Source organism: Haliotis rufescens, unplaced genomic scaffold (genome assembly GCF_023055435.1).
Source record: "Haliotis rufescens isolate VD_foot unplaced genomic scaffold, xgHalRufe1.0.p SCAF_1, whole genome shotgun sequence".
NCBI classification, from domain to species: Eukaryota; Metazoa; Mollusca; class Gastropoda; order Lepetellida; family Haliotidae; genus Haliotis; species Haliotis rufescens.
In genome coordinates, this window is record NW_025963779.1 from 37,267,900 (window position 1) to 37,285,741 (window position 17,842).

Consider the following 17,842-nt stretch of genomic DNA (forward strand, 5'->3'; position numbering starts at 1 on the left):
TCAGTAAGTGCGTTGTGTTTAACGCCACCGCTTGTACAGAATATGAGGCAAAGTGCCAGATAAATGTGGGATGAAAGCTCAGAGTGACCAAAAGGGACTGTGATGACAAATCAAAGACCATACTCCGGGCGCATCTGCATAGCGTATCACCTTGTCTTAGACCACTGGGAGTAGTATCGCTTCCCACAAAGGCCTTCAGTATTCCCATCGACAAATGCTTATTCGTGAGTGACTTGAGTTCAACGTCTATTTGAACAGTATTTAAATCATATCACGGCGTGACAGAATAGAATATATTTTAAACTCTGCTGATACAAAACATGAGGTGAGGTGAAATTGGGTTTAACGTCGCGTCCAAGATTATATAGCACTTATATAGCGACGTGCATGCACGTGTATGTGTGTGTGTGGCTGCTTGTACTAGTCCGGACTGATGCCGATTTATAGTGCTAGCTCACTGAGATACCATGCCGCAGTTTAACATGAATACCCCACTCAGACACAGTATACTGACTCCGAGCCGACCAGTCCTTGTTTTAGCCCCTTAATGCCGAGCGCCAGACAGGGTAACAACAAGTACAATCTTTTAACGTCTTTTTGTATGACGCGGCCCGGGATCGAACCCTGGACCTTCCGCTCTCCGGGCGGACGCTCTACCACAAGACCACGGAGACGGTCTACAAAACATGAAATAAAATGCGCTGCTCAACAGTTGAAAAAAAAGAAAGTCTGTTGGCATTCACGGCATCATTAATGAGCATATTAGCAATTCAGTAGATGCAATGTTAGATAATTGTTTCAAAATATTTGACATAAAATTCGACAGTGAAATAGTTCATGAATCGTTGCTAACGGGCATGATAAGAGCAATATATAAAATCAAAGTCGGAAAGTTACAGACCTGTCACTTTGCTAAACTGCATGGGGAAAATATTTACTTCAGTCCTAAACACTCGTCTTACAACATTGAAAGATAGCCGTGGGTTACTTTCAGAAGTATGGTTTGTTTGTTTCTTGTTTAACGCCGCACTCAGCAATATTCCAGCTATATGACAGCAGTCTGTAAATTATCGACTCTGGACCAGACAATCCAGTCATTGACATCATGAGTATCGATCCACGCCATAGGGATCGATGTCATGCATCAACTAAGTCAGCCAGCCTGACCACCCGATCCCGTTAGTCGCCGCTTACGACAAGCAGAATCTCCTTTTAGGGCAATCATGGGTTGCTGAAGACCCGAATCTTCACGGGTAACTTTCAGAAGTACAACCTGGATTCAGGAAAGGATATTCCACTCCCGATCATGTTTTCACATTGTTTCACATTGTTCCACAACTGGAAAAGACCAATTATATTGGTGTATATATAGATTTCTCTGAAGCATTTGACGCCGCCTCAAGAGCAAGCCTCTGGTAAAAACTTGTCACTGCTCATGCCGAAGGGAAGTGCTTCAATATAATACAGTACATGTATAAATATATAAAACTTTGTGTTGCTTGTAGAAATTCAACCAGTGATTGTTTATTTTAATGTTGGAGTGAGACAAGGTGAACATGTATCATCACCTCTATTTGTCCGAAGCGATGCACTTAGACATTTAACACTTTGGTGAACCCCATGAGACGGATATTGTGCTGACTAACCTGAAACATAATCGTGGCGAACCGGGATTCGAACCCACAATCATAGATTTCTGGTACGCCCAAGGGACGCAACTCTGCACGACGAATTGCCCGCTGAAGGTGATCGGACATACACGAATTGATTGCAGATGTCATCTTAATATTTGCAGTTCGTGACATTGCCTGAAACTGTTCGACAACTAAAGATACACTTCGACAACAGATCAATTCTTTCTTTGTGCTTCGTATTGTTCTCCTGTAGTGTTAACCCAAGCCTCACCAGTGCTCATGGGCTTTAACCTAGCAAAGCGTGACAGTCTACCTCAAAGATCAATATCCATCCCGCGGTGGATGTAAATTAAATTGATCTGGAAACTAAAAAAACCCTACAAGCCGTAAGCATAACACAACGAGCCCACTCCGCAGCAGATCTATCAGGTTTCTATGGCAACAAACAACAAACAATCGAATAAATAGATGAAGCTTGCTTTATTAACAAGAGACAGTTCCAGCACTTTGAAGTCATATCACAGTTCACTTTGATAAATATATAGAAATCGTACTGTTTTGAATTTTAGTTATATTGTTGTAAATTAATATAAAGTACAATATGAATTCTCTCCAAATGTAAAATACAAAACTAGTTCATGGCGTTAAATAGGAGCAGCATGCACCTACTGTATACATGTTTAATGTATTTTTCCCAAAGTATAAAATCAGCGCTTTATGTTGACTGGAGGTCATACATTCAAACTCTGTACATTATTTCAATTATGTTTGTCATTCTATCGACAATGCACTGTTTGGATATACAAATGACTCCTGTCAACCTACCCGCAATTCTTGTGCCAAAAGGTAAACATCTATTTCAAGTTATTTTATCTGGGTCTTCTCCAAAAGAACGTGAATCAAAAGGAGTGAGTGAGTTGGGTGTAACGCCGCCTTGAACAGTATTCCAGTTATATCACGGCGTGTCAGCAGTGTAATGTGGGAGGAAAGCCCAAATTGATGCAGGTCTCATACGTTTACCACTTTGGTGAAAACCACGAGCACGGGTCTGGTGCTGACAAACTAGAAACAAAATCGGGGCGAATCGGGATTCGAACCCATGATCACAGGTTTCTAGGGTGTCCAAGGACGCAACTCTGCATAGCGAATTGTAGCCTCAGATGACTTGGCCACGGATCGCAAGGGTGGTGTCATTAAACAAGATCTTTTCATTGTGGACTCTGACCACGATTCTATTATAACAAGAGTGGGACGTTTCCATCGTTAGCTCCACTCAATTACCGGTGCATAATATATAATATAATGAATGATTTCGATGACATATACAACTTAACAACAGAATATTATATATTGTTTGATTGTGTCGCGAAATTTAGCTGTTGGTACACAGTTTTACAAAGAAGGTTTGATGTCCAGATGTGTTAGAATGACATTCAAAACTCTTCGGGGCTTCATGGCAAAGTGTATGTTTTCTTCCTTGGTTTGTTCCACCTATTTGTGATTTATTTGTAAATATCCAAAACATACATCACATAATGTTTAGACTCATGACACAGCACAGATATGAAGGGATATTCTACGATAGAACACATCCATGTTTCAAAACATTACAACTACCGTGGGTTCAACTGCTAAACAAAGTGTCCAAAACACTAGCATAAGTTAAAAATTGAGTTCCATTGCGAAATGCCGACCTGTGAATTATTTATATTCAGTGCACTAAGGAACCTCTATATACAAACAACCCAGACAAATAACACATTGTCACAATGTGGGGAGGGGGTATATATATAACCTATGATACTATGACTATATTCTCGAAACAGACCTAGTTCATACACGATTCAGCTGATCTTCATTGGATGTTGTTTCCTGCAAGCCGTGACAAGAACGTACTTTGATTTAACACATTTTAAACATTTTAGAAATATGATAAGTATTTCTCTGAAACAATCTGACACCAGACGAATACGTCCTTCCACGCTGTCTGGAAACCAGGAACGGGTATGGTGATTATTGAAGAAGGATTGGCCGTGTCACACACACTTTGACCTCTTGTACACGGTCAGATCAGAAATAATTTCATTTGAACTGTATATGCATATACGCGGCTGAAGCAGAACCACAGTAACACTGATAAGTGCGTGATCTCCGAATATGTGATTTGACCTTACTGAATAATTTGGTAGCTTTTGCAAAGTTTCAGATGAACTTACACCAAGGCTTACACGAGTCTTACACGAGTCCAGTGGGAGAGTACCACCCAACAGATTTAGCTGCCATGCACAATCATCATGGAACATCGATTGATGTTTCAAAGATTGCAAATATGTTTAACGCTAAACAACCGAGATGAACGTTCACAGCAACAGCTTTCACGTGGACATTGGTTTTCAGGCTGAGTATTTATAATAGTTTTAAAGTCTGTACTCCTTCGAAGATGTCCTCAAGCAGACAGAGTTCTCTGCGAAGCCTATTGTATTTATTTGTAATGGTAGACTATAATTCGCGTGTGACATAACCAATTCATAGTTTCACTTGCCAGACTAATGAATGAGCATGTATATATATACAGGAAACCCTAGACACCCCACCCACCTGGATCCGCTAGTGATCCCTAGCCTCTTTGAACAGTTTTTCAGTTACGGGTACTGGTATATCCCGATATTCCACCTTTCCCCTTTCAGCAGTAACCCCCCCCCCCCACACTAAGAGCTTTATGACATGAACAAATTTGTCTTCTCTCTCCCATAGTGTTACCTCACAAACTGACTGTATCATTAAGCCGTTTCTATACATCTATGTACATACAAACACCAGTACATCGAGGTGTGAATCTACTACCCCAGATGTGTTCATTGACAAATGCTTACGAATATATTTGAATAATATTGCTTGAATACAAACATTTCTGTAATAGCCAAAGATGTTATACTAAGGAAGCATTGTGCAGAATCATTATGCTATGTGAGCGTTTATATGCGTACATGGTAACACGCGTTAACCTTTGTATGCATATCCGCATCACGAATGGTATATCCGTTAACAAATCATAACAAAATGACCAAATAATAGTAACATTTTGACTTGGGCACAATTGTAACGTAAAACATGTAAAAACATGTTAAAGGTTATTCTAAAAGAAGAACAGCAGAGACTTTGAAATACAACGCATGAAAATACGATCTAATTTAATGTGAATGTGTTGAAATGTAAAATATGTGTTCAAAGTGAACACTGAACGAAGACCGGCACAGACTTTGGAATATAGCGTATGGAATATACGGATTACAACTTAATGTTAGCTTGCCCTATGTACAGAGTTGTTGTATATATTGTATGGGCAACTTACCCTTATTCGAATGGGTGTATTTTGAACTTTAATAGAACTGAGCACAACCTTATTCCGTCGTGTTATCGTCGTGTGGTTGAAGAAGATTTTGAATAATATTACTATTTGGTTTGACTGGGTTTAACTTGATTCAGCTATGGGCTGTGTAATTTGGTCAGAGTGTCTCGCGGACCCTGAAAGAAACATATGCAATACAGACATGCAAGTTTACATTAGCGGGAAAGTTTAGATTACTGCAATATGAAGTATCTGGGCTCCCTTTTCTTATATTTTATTAAGATAATTTCACAACTGTCTTGATCTGTAAAATATGTTCATTTCAGAGACTAGATGTTAGTCTGTAATGTGGTCCAAGCATCAGTCTGTAGGATATGAAATAGTGCTTCAAATATACTACAGTAATAAATCAAGTATTAACATTTTTATATCACAAAATGAGTCTCTTTCAGATACCGCTTTTGAAACGAGTGTACTTGGAGATAGCGTACAATATCTTTTGATTTAGAAACAAATTATGAAATTATAATAACAACATGTAGTTGTGATTATAAGTATGTATAAGTATAAGTATACATATAAATCACTGCCTGCTATAAATTAAATATGACATTAAAAATAGAGCAAAATATTAATATACATTAATATATATATACACGACACCATTTATTAGTGCCTTACACGGAGTTTTGTAAGGAATACGCAATGAAAGCATATGAACTCATGTACGTATCATCGTGTGATTGGAGATGACGCGGCTTCGGACACTATTTCACGTACGATAGGCCATGACGTGTCAGCTTCACGTGAGGGGAACGTGACGGGTAAGTTTTATACGTTGCCACTGTAGTGAAGCCCACGATAATGGATCCAACAAACCTGGACGACATGAGGGGCGAATCTCGGATTGGAACCCGCGACCAATGGAGAATCGGTTCAACAATAAGTTGATGCGCTTAGACAACTGTTTCCATCTGTACCCCTGTATTACTGTTGGTTAGTGTTTGTTGTGAGTGTATATCAGTGTCTGTGGCTCTATGACTGAAAGAGGTGCTAGGCTCGGCCAACTTGCAGTCCTAGGAAATTTGAATGGAACAATAAATGATACGTAATTACAAAGACGTCAAAAGGCACTAATTGCAGCGGAAATGGGCACCAGGGATCTAAGGGATCCTTTTCAAAGACAATAATAAGGCACAAAAATATACACTAGTATAAGGGAGAAAGGTAACTTCCGCTTCCGCTGTCTATGTGGAAACATCGGTCCTTACTCTTCGTCTTTTCTGTTCACTTCGTTAACCACATTTCTTGTCTGAAACAGAAAACCTGGGTAGAGAAATGCAATCCCAAGGAGACACATAGGTGAGTTTGGAAGATAGAAGCAGTGTCGCAGGCACATCGAAGAACACCAGGGGTAAACTGAGCATATCAGTGTGAGGGGTCGAACTTGGATTCTCGGCGTAACGAGCGAACGCTTTAGCCACTAAGCTACGATGGACATGACAACAGCGAAGCTTCTTATGGATACTACACTGGGGAGAATAATGTTATTTCTTTCATTGTTTTGAAAAAGAGCCTGGTTGGGACGATAATTGCAGTGTCAGTGATTTTTCAATAATCTATTGACTAATGCTTATTGGCCAAGGGATTACGATCTCACAGACGAATGATCTTGGCCCACGCCCTTGGTGAACGCTCCTGACTAGAACGCAGGACTAGAATGTTCCAAATCCGATTCAGTATTTACTTAAGAGGAGAATCTTCCAGTTACCCTAACCAGGACTTGCCCAAGAAGACTAGATTATTTTCAGTTCCAATATTCAGGGCTTACCTAAGTGAAAACTACCTCAGTTCCTTGATTCAGGAGCTTACCAAGACTTAGTGTATTCTATCTTACTTTCCCGATTCAGTATTTACCGAAATGTAAATTATTTCAGCTCTAAGATTCATAGATTACTCAAGTGTAAACTACCTCAGTTCCTCGAGTCAGGAGCTTACCATGACTTAGTGTATACTATCTTACTTTCCCGATTCAGTATTTACCTAAATGTAAATCATCCCAGCTCTAAGATTCATCGTCTACTCAAGTGTTAACTATCACAGTTCCTCGATTCAGGACCTACCCAAGAGTAGAATGTTCCAGCTCCGTGACTGTTTCTCTTTACGTCGTCCATGTCGTACTTGGAGATGAGTTTGTTCGCCGTCTTGGCTTGTCCCGCCTCGACACCGACAATGTCAAACTGACCAACCCTCCTGATGACATTGTTTTGACCTATTGTCTTCATCAGCTTCACGATTCTCTGCCACTGAATATGACCAATATGAGAGCTGTGATTTTACTTAATATACGAAATGGGTGCAGTCATAGTCAGAGACACAATATCATAGTTTTATTAGGAAGTGCATAAACCCACATTTTACTTAAGTCACTTTTAAGATGCTTTATAATACATAATGATTATAATTTTTGTGTTTGGAAAGCTTCCTGATGATATTAAGCTCAAAGTGCACTTTAATACATGTTATTAAAACAGTTTTCATAAAATATGACATTAAGATATAATATTAAAAAGAAAACTCTCTGTGTTTGTCCAGTGAGTTTGAATGTGTGAAAAGATGGATTTTCTATGCCCGAAATATATCCAGACTATGGAGCTTCATCACCGATGGCCAAGTACCCAACCCAATACGTGGCCCACAATAATTGTGTCACGCTAATTCAGCGCTGTTTAGAGCCCTGTGGTGCTGATTAATCAGTGTTCACACATACGTCCACCTTTATGAGTATACGTGTCGATGTCAACACCAGTTCTACATTACATCACGACCTACTCACATCGAGAGTTTCTTGCTTCTCTCCCAGGACTATGTAGGTCGCCTTCATCACGTCCTGGATACATGGCTTAGGTCTCTTGTAGCTGGCAATCTCGGACACCAGACGGGGGTTCAGGTCCATCACCTTCATTCAGAAGAAAGGTGTTAAGGCCAATAAAACAACACATACGTGGAGTTTGACATTTTAAGGTTATAAAAGTAATTAAATTTTCACCGAAATTGTCCATCCCATGGAAGGTCCAGCACAAAACATCAGACTACACAAATATTACATGTTTAGTACCTGTCTATTGAACTTCTTGACCCTGGCCAACTGCTCGTTTGTTTCCTTAGCCTCCTGGAAGTCTTCAGTGTCGTCCAGCTTGTCCGCCACGGCCGACTTTTCTGCATCTTCTAGAGCCTTCTGGAGCTTCTCTGCGTCACGCTGTCTCCTAGCTTCCTCTAGCTCTTTTGGTAAATGAAAAAAAAAATTGAATGACTTGCCTAAGTGTTCATCGCGTTTTGGTATCCTTACAAGGTGACAACGGAAAGTTGCCAAAACTGGTTGTTTAAATAATACTGTCTTTAGTTAATAGTATTAACATGTTGATGTATGGCAACATATGGCATTGCTGCACACTCTGATACTGTAGTCCACGTACTTTCCTTGTGCATGTCCATCAGGGTCTTCTCAGCCTTGGTGATGTCACCCTCGTCCTCCAGCCCAGCTCTCTTACAGTCCTCTAAAGCCTTGTCCAGAGCATCCATGTTGTCGCCAGCCTGCGCCTCATCCAGCTTCTTCCGCAACTTGTCTTCTTCGGACTTCACTAGTTCTAGATGGAGTTAAAGACAACGTCATAATGTTTTCACGTGTGCATCTTCTCGTTTCGTTTCTACTACACAACTTTACACATTCAGCTTCACATTTACAAGTCGAAATAAATTCTTAACGTTGAAATATTCTCGTTTATTTGTCACATTTTACCATTATCGTTATAAATGTCATACGAAGCGTTGGTGATGGTCGTGATCCTAATTTATCGCCTTTAAAATATACTTTGCATGGCTGTTCATCCCAAGTCAGCATATACTGGACTCTTCTTTACGAGTTTATGCTCCGTAACTAGACTTACTATTAGCCTTGAGCTTGACAAGCTTCTCCTTGGCCTTAGTTAGGTCTTCGTCCTTCTCATCAAGGCCTGAGTCCTCAAATTCCTTGATGGCCTTCTCCAGTTCATCTGCAGATGCATTCTCCGTGGCATCCCGCATCGCCTCGCGTGCTCTCTGAGGATGAGATGCAACAAATAAACATCAGCCATTTTCCTCAATGATTAATATCAGACCTCAGAAACGCCCAACACACATTTTGTTGTACATTCTGTGAAATAGCTGTCCTGAAATCAAACACAAATATAGAACATATATTTAATAAATTGTGTTTCTGTTAGATCTCATCGTAGCATAGGCAATACTTCTTTATTATCATTATAATGACCACTATGTCATCAATAATCGTAGAAACCACATTACCTCGTCCTTTGGTTCTGGCTCCTGGTATGCATCGTTCTTCAGTTGTCTCAATCTCTCCTTGGCAAGGGTTAGGTCTCTGTCCCTCTCGTCAATACCGGCCTCCTCAAAGGCACGGATAGATTTCTCCAGGTCCTCTATAGAATCTCCATCTGTATCGTCCCTCATTCGTTGTCTGATAGCCTGTCAACGTTGATAAAAAGTTCACTCTCAATGTGTAATTAATCTACATTATGTCTGCAGGACTATCTGTCATCAGAGCGTAAGATTCACCAGGCAAAGAGTTTATACTGAACCACCAATGTCTATCATTATCAGTTTAGTTAGGCTTAAATTCATATATATCTAGCTATATGAAAGTGTCAAACTCAAAGGGAAAAACATTCCTTGAAAAACAGTCTTGAACTGTCTTTGAATGGCATTTAGAAGTGATACACGTAAGGAAGAGATTGTATGGATGTCAGCTTCTATATTATGAGGGACACAACGTTTTGAAGTATATACATACTCCTTCATTAGGTGAATGCCTAATGAAGGAGAAAGCATGTACTCCGAAACGTTGCGTCCCTCATAATAAAGAAGCTGACATCCATAAATTCTCTCCCACAGTCTTGAACTGACTATTGAACAAAAATATGAAATGATCAAGTGAACACAGAACACTATTCATGTGGAATTAGCTCTATCTAATTGTGCTCTATATTCCACCTACATCTTCTTCTTCCTTCTTCTTCTTCAGCTGTTTCAGCCTTTCCTTAGCCTTGGTCAGATCCTGGTTCTTTTCATCCAGGTCTCCATCCTCAAAGTCTTCGATTGCCCGTTCAAGGTCCTCGATAGAGTCTTCCTTTGTGGCATCACGCATGCGCTTCCTTATGGCCTGTGTAGGGAGACAAACATAGTCATGAGCATTAGTGGAGATTTGTGTATGCAAGATGGTTGATGGCCTTTAGAAATTCCCTTCTATGTTTCATTCTTTACTTGTGCCAGGATCGGCGGATTATGGGTTCATATTTAAGATCAGGCCCCATATTAATCTTTGATTTTTAAGTCAGCCACATACTGATGATCCTGGGTTTCATCAAATTGGTAACTATTTACATTAATCTGAAAGTAATATCAGCCATTCATGATCTTTATGCACTTTGAGCGAGTCGGTGAAGGCGCAGCAGCTCGTGGCATTCACAGTTTACTAAACTAGTACAAGAAACTCTCCTATGGCATGGGTGTCCCAGTCATCTAAGGCGCCGAAATTCACTGTGCAGAGTTCCATCCCATGATCGCGCATTCTAATATCTGTTCATCAAACTCGTGGTGGTAACACCAAGGTTGTACGTCTTTGACCAGCATCTTAGCTTCCCTCCCACATCTGACACGTCGTTATAACTGGAACACTGATCATTCCAATTACATTTAATTTACTCTTACCTCATCCTTGTTAGCTTTGTTCCTGAGCTGCACAAGCCTCTCCTTGGCTCGGGTAAGATCTTCATCCTTCTCATCCAAATCTGACTTTTCAAAGTCCCTGATGGTTCTCTCCAGATCCTCGATGGAATCTTGATCGGTGGCACCTCGCATGCGGAACCGGGGACTCTGGTAACACATAGTGACAGATAGAAGTATCTAGTCACGTGTCTATTATCTATACATTATGAAATAACGTTTAACAGGTTAGATTTACTATTGGCGTAAGATAACATGATTCATAACAGTGCAATTGTACCTCAGATCTGACCGGTGTCCGTGGCCGCTGTCTCGGGGCAGGCTTCTGCTGGACCCTGACTTGTGCACGCGCTGGCCTCTGCTGGACACGGTTATTGGGTTTGGCGTCTGAATCATCCTTCCACTGGGCCTTGTCCGGCGTCAGGAAGTAGTTACAAACGTTCCTGTAGGAGTCGTGGCTGTCCTTCTCTCTAGTGTTAATCTCCAGAGCATATTCCGAGTCTCTAGTTAGACCTTCCTCCGGCATTGTCACGGTTATCTCAGCTTTTTTGTCGGTGACGTTTTTCTCGACATATTTGTCGAGTTCATCAAGTGTCTTGTCTCGATGATGCATCTTCGTCTCAAACTCGACAGGCTTGTCAACATCAAACTCAAACGTCATCTTCTGTCCGTGTTCCATTACTACAATGCCGCTGTAGGCGGAGGTGGTGACAAGACCAGCGTCCTTGGCTTCTTGGCTATAGCCATAGCCTATGTCCTTCTTTAGAGGGAAAGGGTTAGGGTTCTTCCCTTCTTCTTCACAGCGGATACGAAAGTCACAGATATGGGGTGGGTTGGATCCATTGCCACCATATACACGGAGTTTATAGAGTCCCCTCACTGGGAATCTAAGGAACAGAGACTTCGTTGTGCCTTGGGTGTTCTCAAGAACATATCGTTCCAGTTCCTCCGATTCCGGCAACGTTTCATCTGATTCATCTTCATCGCAAAACAAATCATAGGAGAGAGATGGATTTTTGTCTTTCGCATGTTCGAATCGTATGGCTTCTTTGCCGTTCTTTGCAACAAGATAACATGTTTGTTGGCTTGTCAATTTAAGTCCGGAATTGAAGTATTCTGTTGTGAGATATGGTGCTTTGACAAACTGCTCCTCGCTCCATGGTTCCTTGAGGAGCTGCCATGGTTGACTGTTTGCACGGCAGAAATTCACAAAGTTTTCGGGGTCAGTGAGGAAGAAAAAATCCTCGTTTGCTCGGATGTCCTTGCCCTTGTATTCTATTTCTTTCTCACGTTGACCTTCACCTTAAAAAAAGAGAAGGAAATGAAACACGAAATCAACTTTGCATCCTGAACTAATAGTTGAGCTAAGTATTAACACAAAAATAGTTGTCTATAACAAATGCTGTATATAATAAGTTGTAGCAGTATCACGAGAAGTACATGTCATTTTATGTGTCATATCCCAGGGATTTCCAGGGTATGTGGGGGGTGGATGGGGGAGAGTGGAGTGTGTGTGTGTGTGGGGGGGGGGGGGGGGGGGGGGGGGGGGGGGTGACCTATGCATTCATTTCAGAATATTACGTAGAAATATATATCAAACCAACACCGATTAAACCTCGAGCACCACTAGGAAGTAATAATTTCATTGGGGGTATTTCTTATCACGTCAATAACATGAAGCAGTAGGTCGTTTGCATGGTCACACGTATGCACCAGCCAGAAGAAATATATAGTTTCATATATTTTGGAAGAGACCGTTTATGAACATTAAACGCATGACGTTATTGAGATGTATGTGGCCAATGCGATAAATAAGTTACTTCCACCTGTATGCATACCTTTCCTCTCTATCATCGTCCACTTGCCATTACTGTGTCCCTCTACCCCAGTGAAGGCCCAGAGGGGGTGCACCAGCCGCCATTGACCTCCCACATGTACAGCATTCCACTTGCTGTTGAACTTTGACACGTCCTCATCACCAGGCTCGTACCCAACAGCCTTGGCCTTGCCTCTCAACACAACACATGGGATCTTGGCAGCTCTGAAAGCGAAATAAGGAGCCGTGAAGTATTTTCTGAATGATGTTTTGTCTCCACACGGACATGACGTTCTCCTGATGTAAGGTAAGCAACTCGAAAAGATTCGAGTCTTTATCATTGGAACGCGTACTTTTTTTAATATTCTCCCAAAATGTTTGGTTTTATTGTTATTATTATATTATACATTTATAAACTGTGCTTATCCAGGTACTAGTATCTGCTCAAATGCGTTTGTTTTTTCTACTTGTTCCCCGACCAGTGGATCCGTTTGCATTCCAGTTATCATTCCCAACCCCTTGGGGGGTATATAACCTGAGCTGCCTACGGGCGCTAGAGGGTTTTTAGATCCACCTTAAATATCGATGCTGGGTGAACAGGGGCACATTTGAACTAAGTCACTTGCCCAGGGTGACACCATACGTTTTCACACTTGTGTTTCGGGTGTATGTACGTATTCGTGTTTCCACCATCTGGTCATCTACCATCGGACGAGTAGGTTCTTTTGAGTGCACATGGTGCAGTACTCTGTACTAGGGGTAGTCACAACACTGTAAAGACCTGTAAACATTGTTGGTCCCAAGGCTGAATAACAACCCGGTCACTGGCGGGATACGATCTCAGCACCTGCCCACCCCTTAAGAGTGAAAATTTGTTGATCCTATCTTCTTTATTATGAGGGACAGAACATTTCGGAGTATATGCTGACTCCTTCACAAGGTGAATGAAGGAGTGAGCATATACTCCGAAACGTTGTGTTCCTCATAACAAAGAAGTTGCCATTCAATGCCATTGATGTTTGTTTCTGTCGCTTCTATTTATGCTTAACTTTGCCAATGGTAGTCAACATGATCATGTAACCGAGGGTGACATTTTACCAGGTTATGAAATCAAAATAAAAGACTTAGAAAAATTGTTTTAGAAAATGAAAAGTCCATGATATTGAGTCGATGTGTACACGAAGATAGATTGAAACTTCCTCACCGTGTCCTTGGCTGCACTGAAACGTCACATTGATTTCTCGACATGTCACAAGGTCACTGAATGAAGGCTAAATGTAAGTGCATCACACACCGACCTGCACAGCAGAGAGAAGAACGCCGCATAGCTTCCACGCTGTTGTTGTATGAGTTTCATGTAGCCGACAGGGGTGTTGGGGTCCTTGACGTTCCCCAGCCTCATCTGCTCCATGCGCTGAGTCCCCAGCCAGGTGAAGATGGCGCGCACCATCTGGAGGTCCGTCTTCAGGTCCTCGAACAGGTAGTTGAGGAGGGACTCGTAGTCTGACGTCACGGAGGACGACGCCTGGAATGTCAGTAACGGGTACGTTAGAGACAGGATTGTTATCATCATTACTTTTATACGTGAGGGTCGTCACTAACTCATTGATTGTGTCCACGGTTAAGATTACTCTTAGAGTGATATAAAGTTAGAATTATTTCTTTAGCTCAGGACCCGGGGCTCCCGACCGACTATTAGAACCCCCATGGTAATGACAAACCCCAGGAATCTTGGACCTGGCGGCTTGCACGCGCTTGCTTCTGAGGAGTTACCTTGCGCTATTTTGTTACTGGTGAAATGGAGTGGTGAAATTAGAAGAGTGTGTGAGTGAGTGGGTTTAACACCGCTTTTAACAGTATTCCAGTTATATCACGGCGTGACAGCTTAATGTGGGAGGAAAGCCCGAAGTGATGCAGGTCTCAGACGTTTACCACTTCGGTGAAGCCCACGAGCACGGGTATGGTGCTGACAAACCTAGAAACATAATCGGGGCGAACCGGGATTCGAACCCACAACCATAGGTTTCTGGCGTGCCCAAGGGACGCAACTCTGCACAGCGAATCGCGGCGCCTTAGACGACTGGGCCACCCGTGCCCCCGAAATTAGAAGAAGGACTTGGGACCTTAAAATAAGCAGTGTCCTTAATGACACTTTGACTGGTCTGACATTGACTATGTGGTGCAATTCATAAACTTCCCAATCATCGCATGTGTAATGCAATGGTCACATTTGACTTGCATATGCATGTGATGGTGATGGGTGACACAGGTGGGGCAGGATACTCTAACCCTTTCGCGAACACATGGCATCATCACTATTTTATAGTGATTAATAAACACATGCGCACGTACGAAATCGTACAATCGATTCTGCTTTTAGCAGATGTTTCTTATGAATATGGAAATGGTTTTGTCGCTTTTATTTATATGTTTGTTTTGTCTATTTGAGAAGAAGTGAAGGTAACCAGTTTTATCAAATTGAAAATTATCTAAAACTTGCAAACTCTGATTTGGAGACGAAGAAATGCTGTATGGATAACTGACAAAGGCAAAGACACTTAACAACCTCATACAGAATTTTGGCCCACATGGGTGAGTGAGTTAAGTTCAACGTCACTTTGTAAATAAAATTCAGAATGTAACGGTATGTCAGCTTAATGTGGGTGGCAAGACGAAACTGACGCTTACGAGACTTCACGTTTTCGATGGGTTTAGTGAGGATAAGCCAAGGATCAAAATGAGACCGAAACTGGGATCAGAACCCACTTTCAACGGGTCCTTGCACGACTTAGGAACGCAACTCCGAATTCAAACCCCTAAGACAATCAGCACCCCCTGGTAGATACGAGCAGTTTGAAAAAAGATTAGCTGTGGAGCCAAATAGATGCGGGGAGAGTACCACGGCAACACTGAGTCTATTTGTGTCTGATTAGCAAACCTATCCAAAGGTAAGACGACTGACTGCTGAAATGATGTCAACAAATATGTGCACTCAAACCCCATTATTACAAACTCCTCCACATTTACTGAAACACAAATAGTTCTAACAAGATCGGTACCAATTAATCTTAATCCTTCGTGAGACATGAACCAACACTCATTAAGCCCCACAGTTACAAATGGTTACTTTCATGGCCTTTATGTCTCTAATAGAGCTTTTATGTAAATTATATCTTTATTCCGTGCACGCTCCATGTCCTTTTCCTTTTGGCCTGTGGAATTAGATCTGCATAATTTATACTTTTACGCTTAACGATGTCATGCTGGGTTTGTGCGAAAGACAACATTATCATGCGTTACGTGTTTGATTGACATCGTTCAATCAGCTGTAGGCGTGTAGCAGGTCAGCATGCCACAGCGATTTTATTGCCTGGACCGTGTTATTTTGTTTTGTGGCATCCTTTCATATATCACCATGGGAACGGACATACGCACTTGGGCACAAAAGGTTTAGTGAGGTTAACGTATGCATCAAGCCAAAGGAGGACGCCGATTCTTTGTGAATGGCTCCAGATGGATGGATATATAGATTTAGAGTCTCACGAGAAATGGAACTTATTCTGACATCAAAATTTGGCCTAATAGTGTTATGTCTAATCATACAGACAAACCTATGTGTTAGCTAATATATAATATACCTTCATGAGATGAAGCCATTTATATAAAGAATGAATGAATGAACGAACGAACGAATATAAACTGTTGTAAACAGATGACATAATGGATGTAAATTAATCTAAGGTGGGATTTACAGCTTGCAACTTCACTTAAATAGTCATATTACATACTACATGGAAATGGTATACATCCTCCATTGCAGGTAAGTTCACAAATTCTCAATCTACATCGAAAGTGTGTTAGAACTATTTGATATTGTGTCAAATTAACCTCAAAAAGATAAATCTGTGTTGATGCATTTGTTGGAGGGGAATATAAATTAAAGCCACTTAAAAGCACACATCTTCAAGAGTTTGTGTTATCGATAGCAGAAGAGAACCTGCATCATTTGGTACACACTGATTGTTCCACACATACTACCATCTCCACACTCGTATAACAGGCATTTGACGTGGTGATATACTGAAACATACGCAGTGGTCAAAGTCAAGTCAAAGTCGGAGATAGTTATTGTATTTAAGGACTCCGGCCCATATACAAAGGAGTTACATGTAAGTAGTTTTACATATTTGGATATATACTAATGTTTACCAATTCGTTTCTGAGGGAACTTTCATTTCTAAAATATATAGCCAGTTTTAATGTGACAGCATCATCTTTTTAAGAGAGAAGAGAGATAAATGCAGGTACAGGGTAGTTTGACAGATAGCCTTCTGGTATAAACCTTTTCTTAGATCACGATAATAAGGACATACAAAAGTAAATGAATTTCATTTTCTATAGCTGAATGACATAATGGGCATAACCTCTTCGATGTTTCAGTGGACATTTTTTTCCTTCATTATCATTAGAGCAATCCAAGCCTAAATTGAATAAATTTATTCACCCGCACTCTCCACTTGAGGTACATAGTTTTGCACACATCTTTTACATTTGGACCAGCTCTATTGCCCGAGACTCGTAGAAACCGTACCTCTGATCCATGACAAATTTTGATATTGTTACATAGAGTCTGGATCATAAACCAATGGCATTGACAACGATCGACTTCGGGCCACGATGACAGAAAATGTCTAAGACGTTTTGAAACAAACGTACAATGACACACAATGTCTTAGATGTCGAGGTACAATGATATTCAATGTCTTAGACGTCGGAGTACGATGATATTCAATGTCTTAGACGTCGGAGTACGATGATATTCAATGTCTTAGACTACGGGGTACGGTGACACACAATGTCTTAGACTACGGGGTACGGTGACACACAATGTCTGAGACGTCAGGGTACGGTGATACACAATGTCTGAGACGTCGGGGTACGGTGACACACAATGTCTGAGACGTCGGGGTACGGTGAAACACAATGTCTTAGACGTCGGGGTACGGTGACACACGATGTCTAAGACGTCGGGGTACGGTGACATTCAATGTCTTAGACTACGGGGTACGGTGAAACACAATGTCTTAGACGTCGGGGTAGGTGGCACATAATGTCTGAGACGTCGGGGTGCGGTGACACACAATGTCTGAAACGTCGGGGTACGATGACACACAATGTCTGAGACGTCGGAGTACGATGATATTCAAGGTCTTAGACTACGGGGTACGGTGACACACAATGTCTGAGACGTCGGGGTGCGGT

The 17,842-nt window shown here is 41.4% G+C and overlaps 1 protein-coding gene across 1 annotated transcript in view; it reads right to left on the reverse strand.

Annotated features, from left to right (window-relative positions):
- Positions 1–2,095: 2,095 nt before the first annotated feature.
- LOC124135709 overlaps positions 2,096–17,842 on the reverse strand; it is a 29,741-nt gene continuing 13,994 nt past the window's right edge. Inside the window, exons 4-15 of the mRNA XM_046501192.2 lie at positions 13,879–14,105; positions 12,603–12,805; positions 11,045–12,066; positions 10,750–10,914; positions 10,037–10,201; positions 9,328–9,507; positions 8,931–9,081; positions 8,460–8,630; positions 8,102–8,265; positions 7,820–7,942; positions 7,107–7,289; positions 2,096–6,295 (exon numbers count right to left, since the gene is read on the reverse strand). Coding sequence (XP_046357148.2) covers positions 6,251–6,295; positions 7,107–7,289; positions 7,820–7,942; positions 8,102–8,265; positions 8,460–8,630; positions 8,931–9,081; positions 9,328–9,507; positions 10,037–10,201; positions 10,750–10,914; positions 11,045–12,066; positions 12,603–12,805; positions 13,879–14,105 — 2,799 coding nt within the window. The 3' untranslated portion in view covers positions 2,096–6,250. The remainder of the gene's footprint in view (positions 6,296–7,106; positions 7,290–7,819; positions 7,943–8,101; positions 8,266–8,459; positions 8,631–8,930; positions 9,082–9,327; positions 9,508–10,036; positions 10,202–10,749; positions 10,915–11,044; positions 12,067–12,602; positions 12,806–13,878; positions 14,106–17,842) is intronic.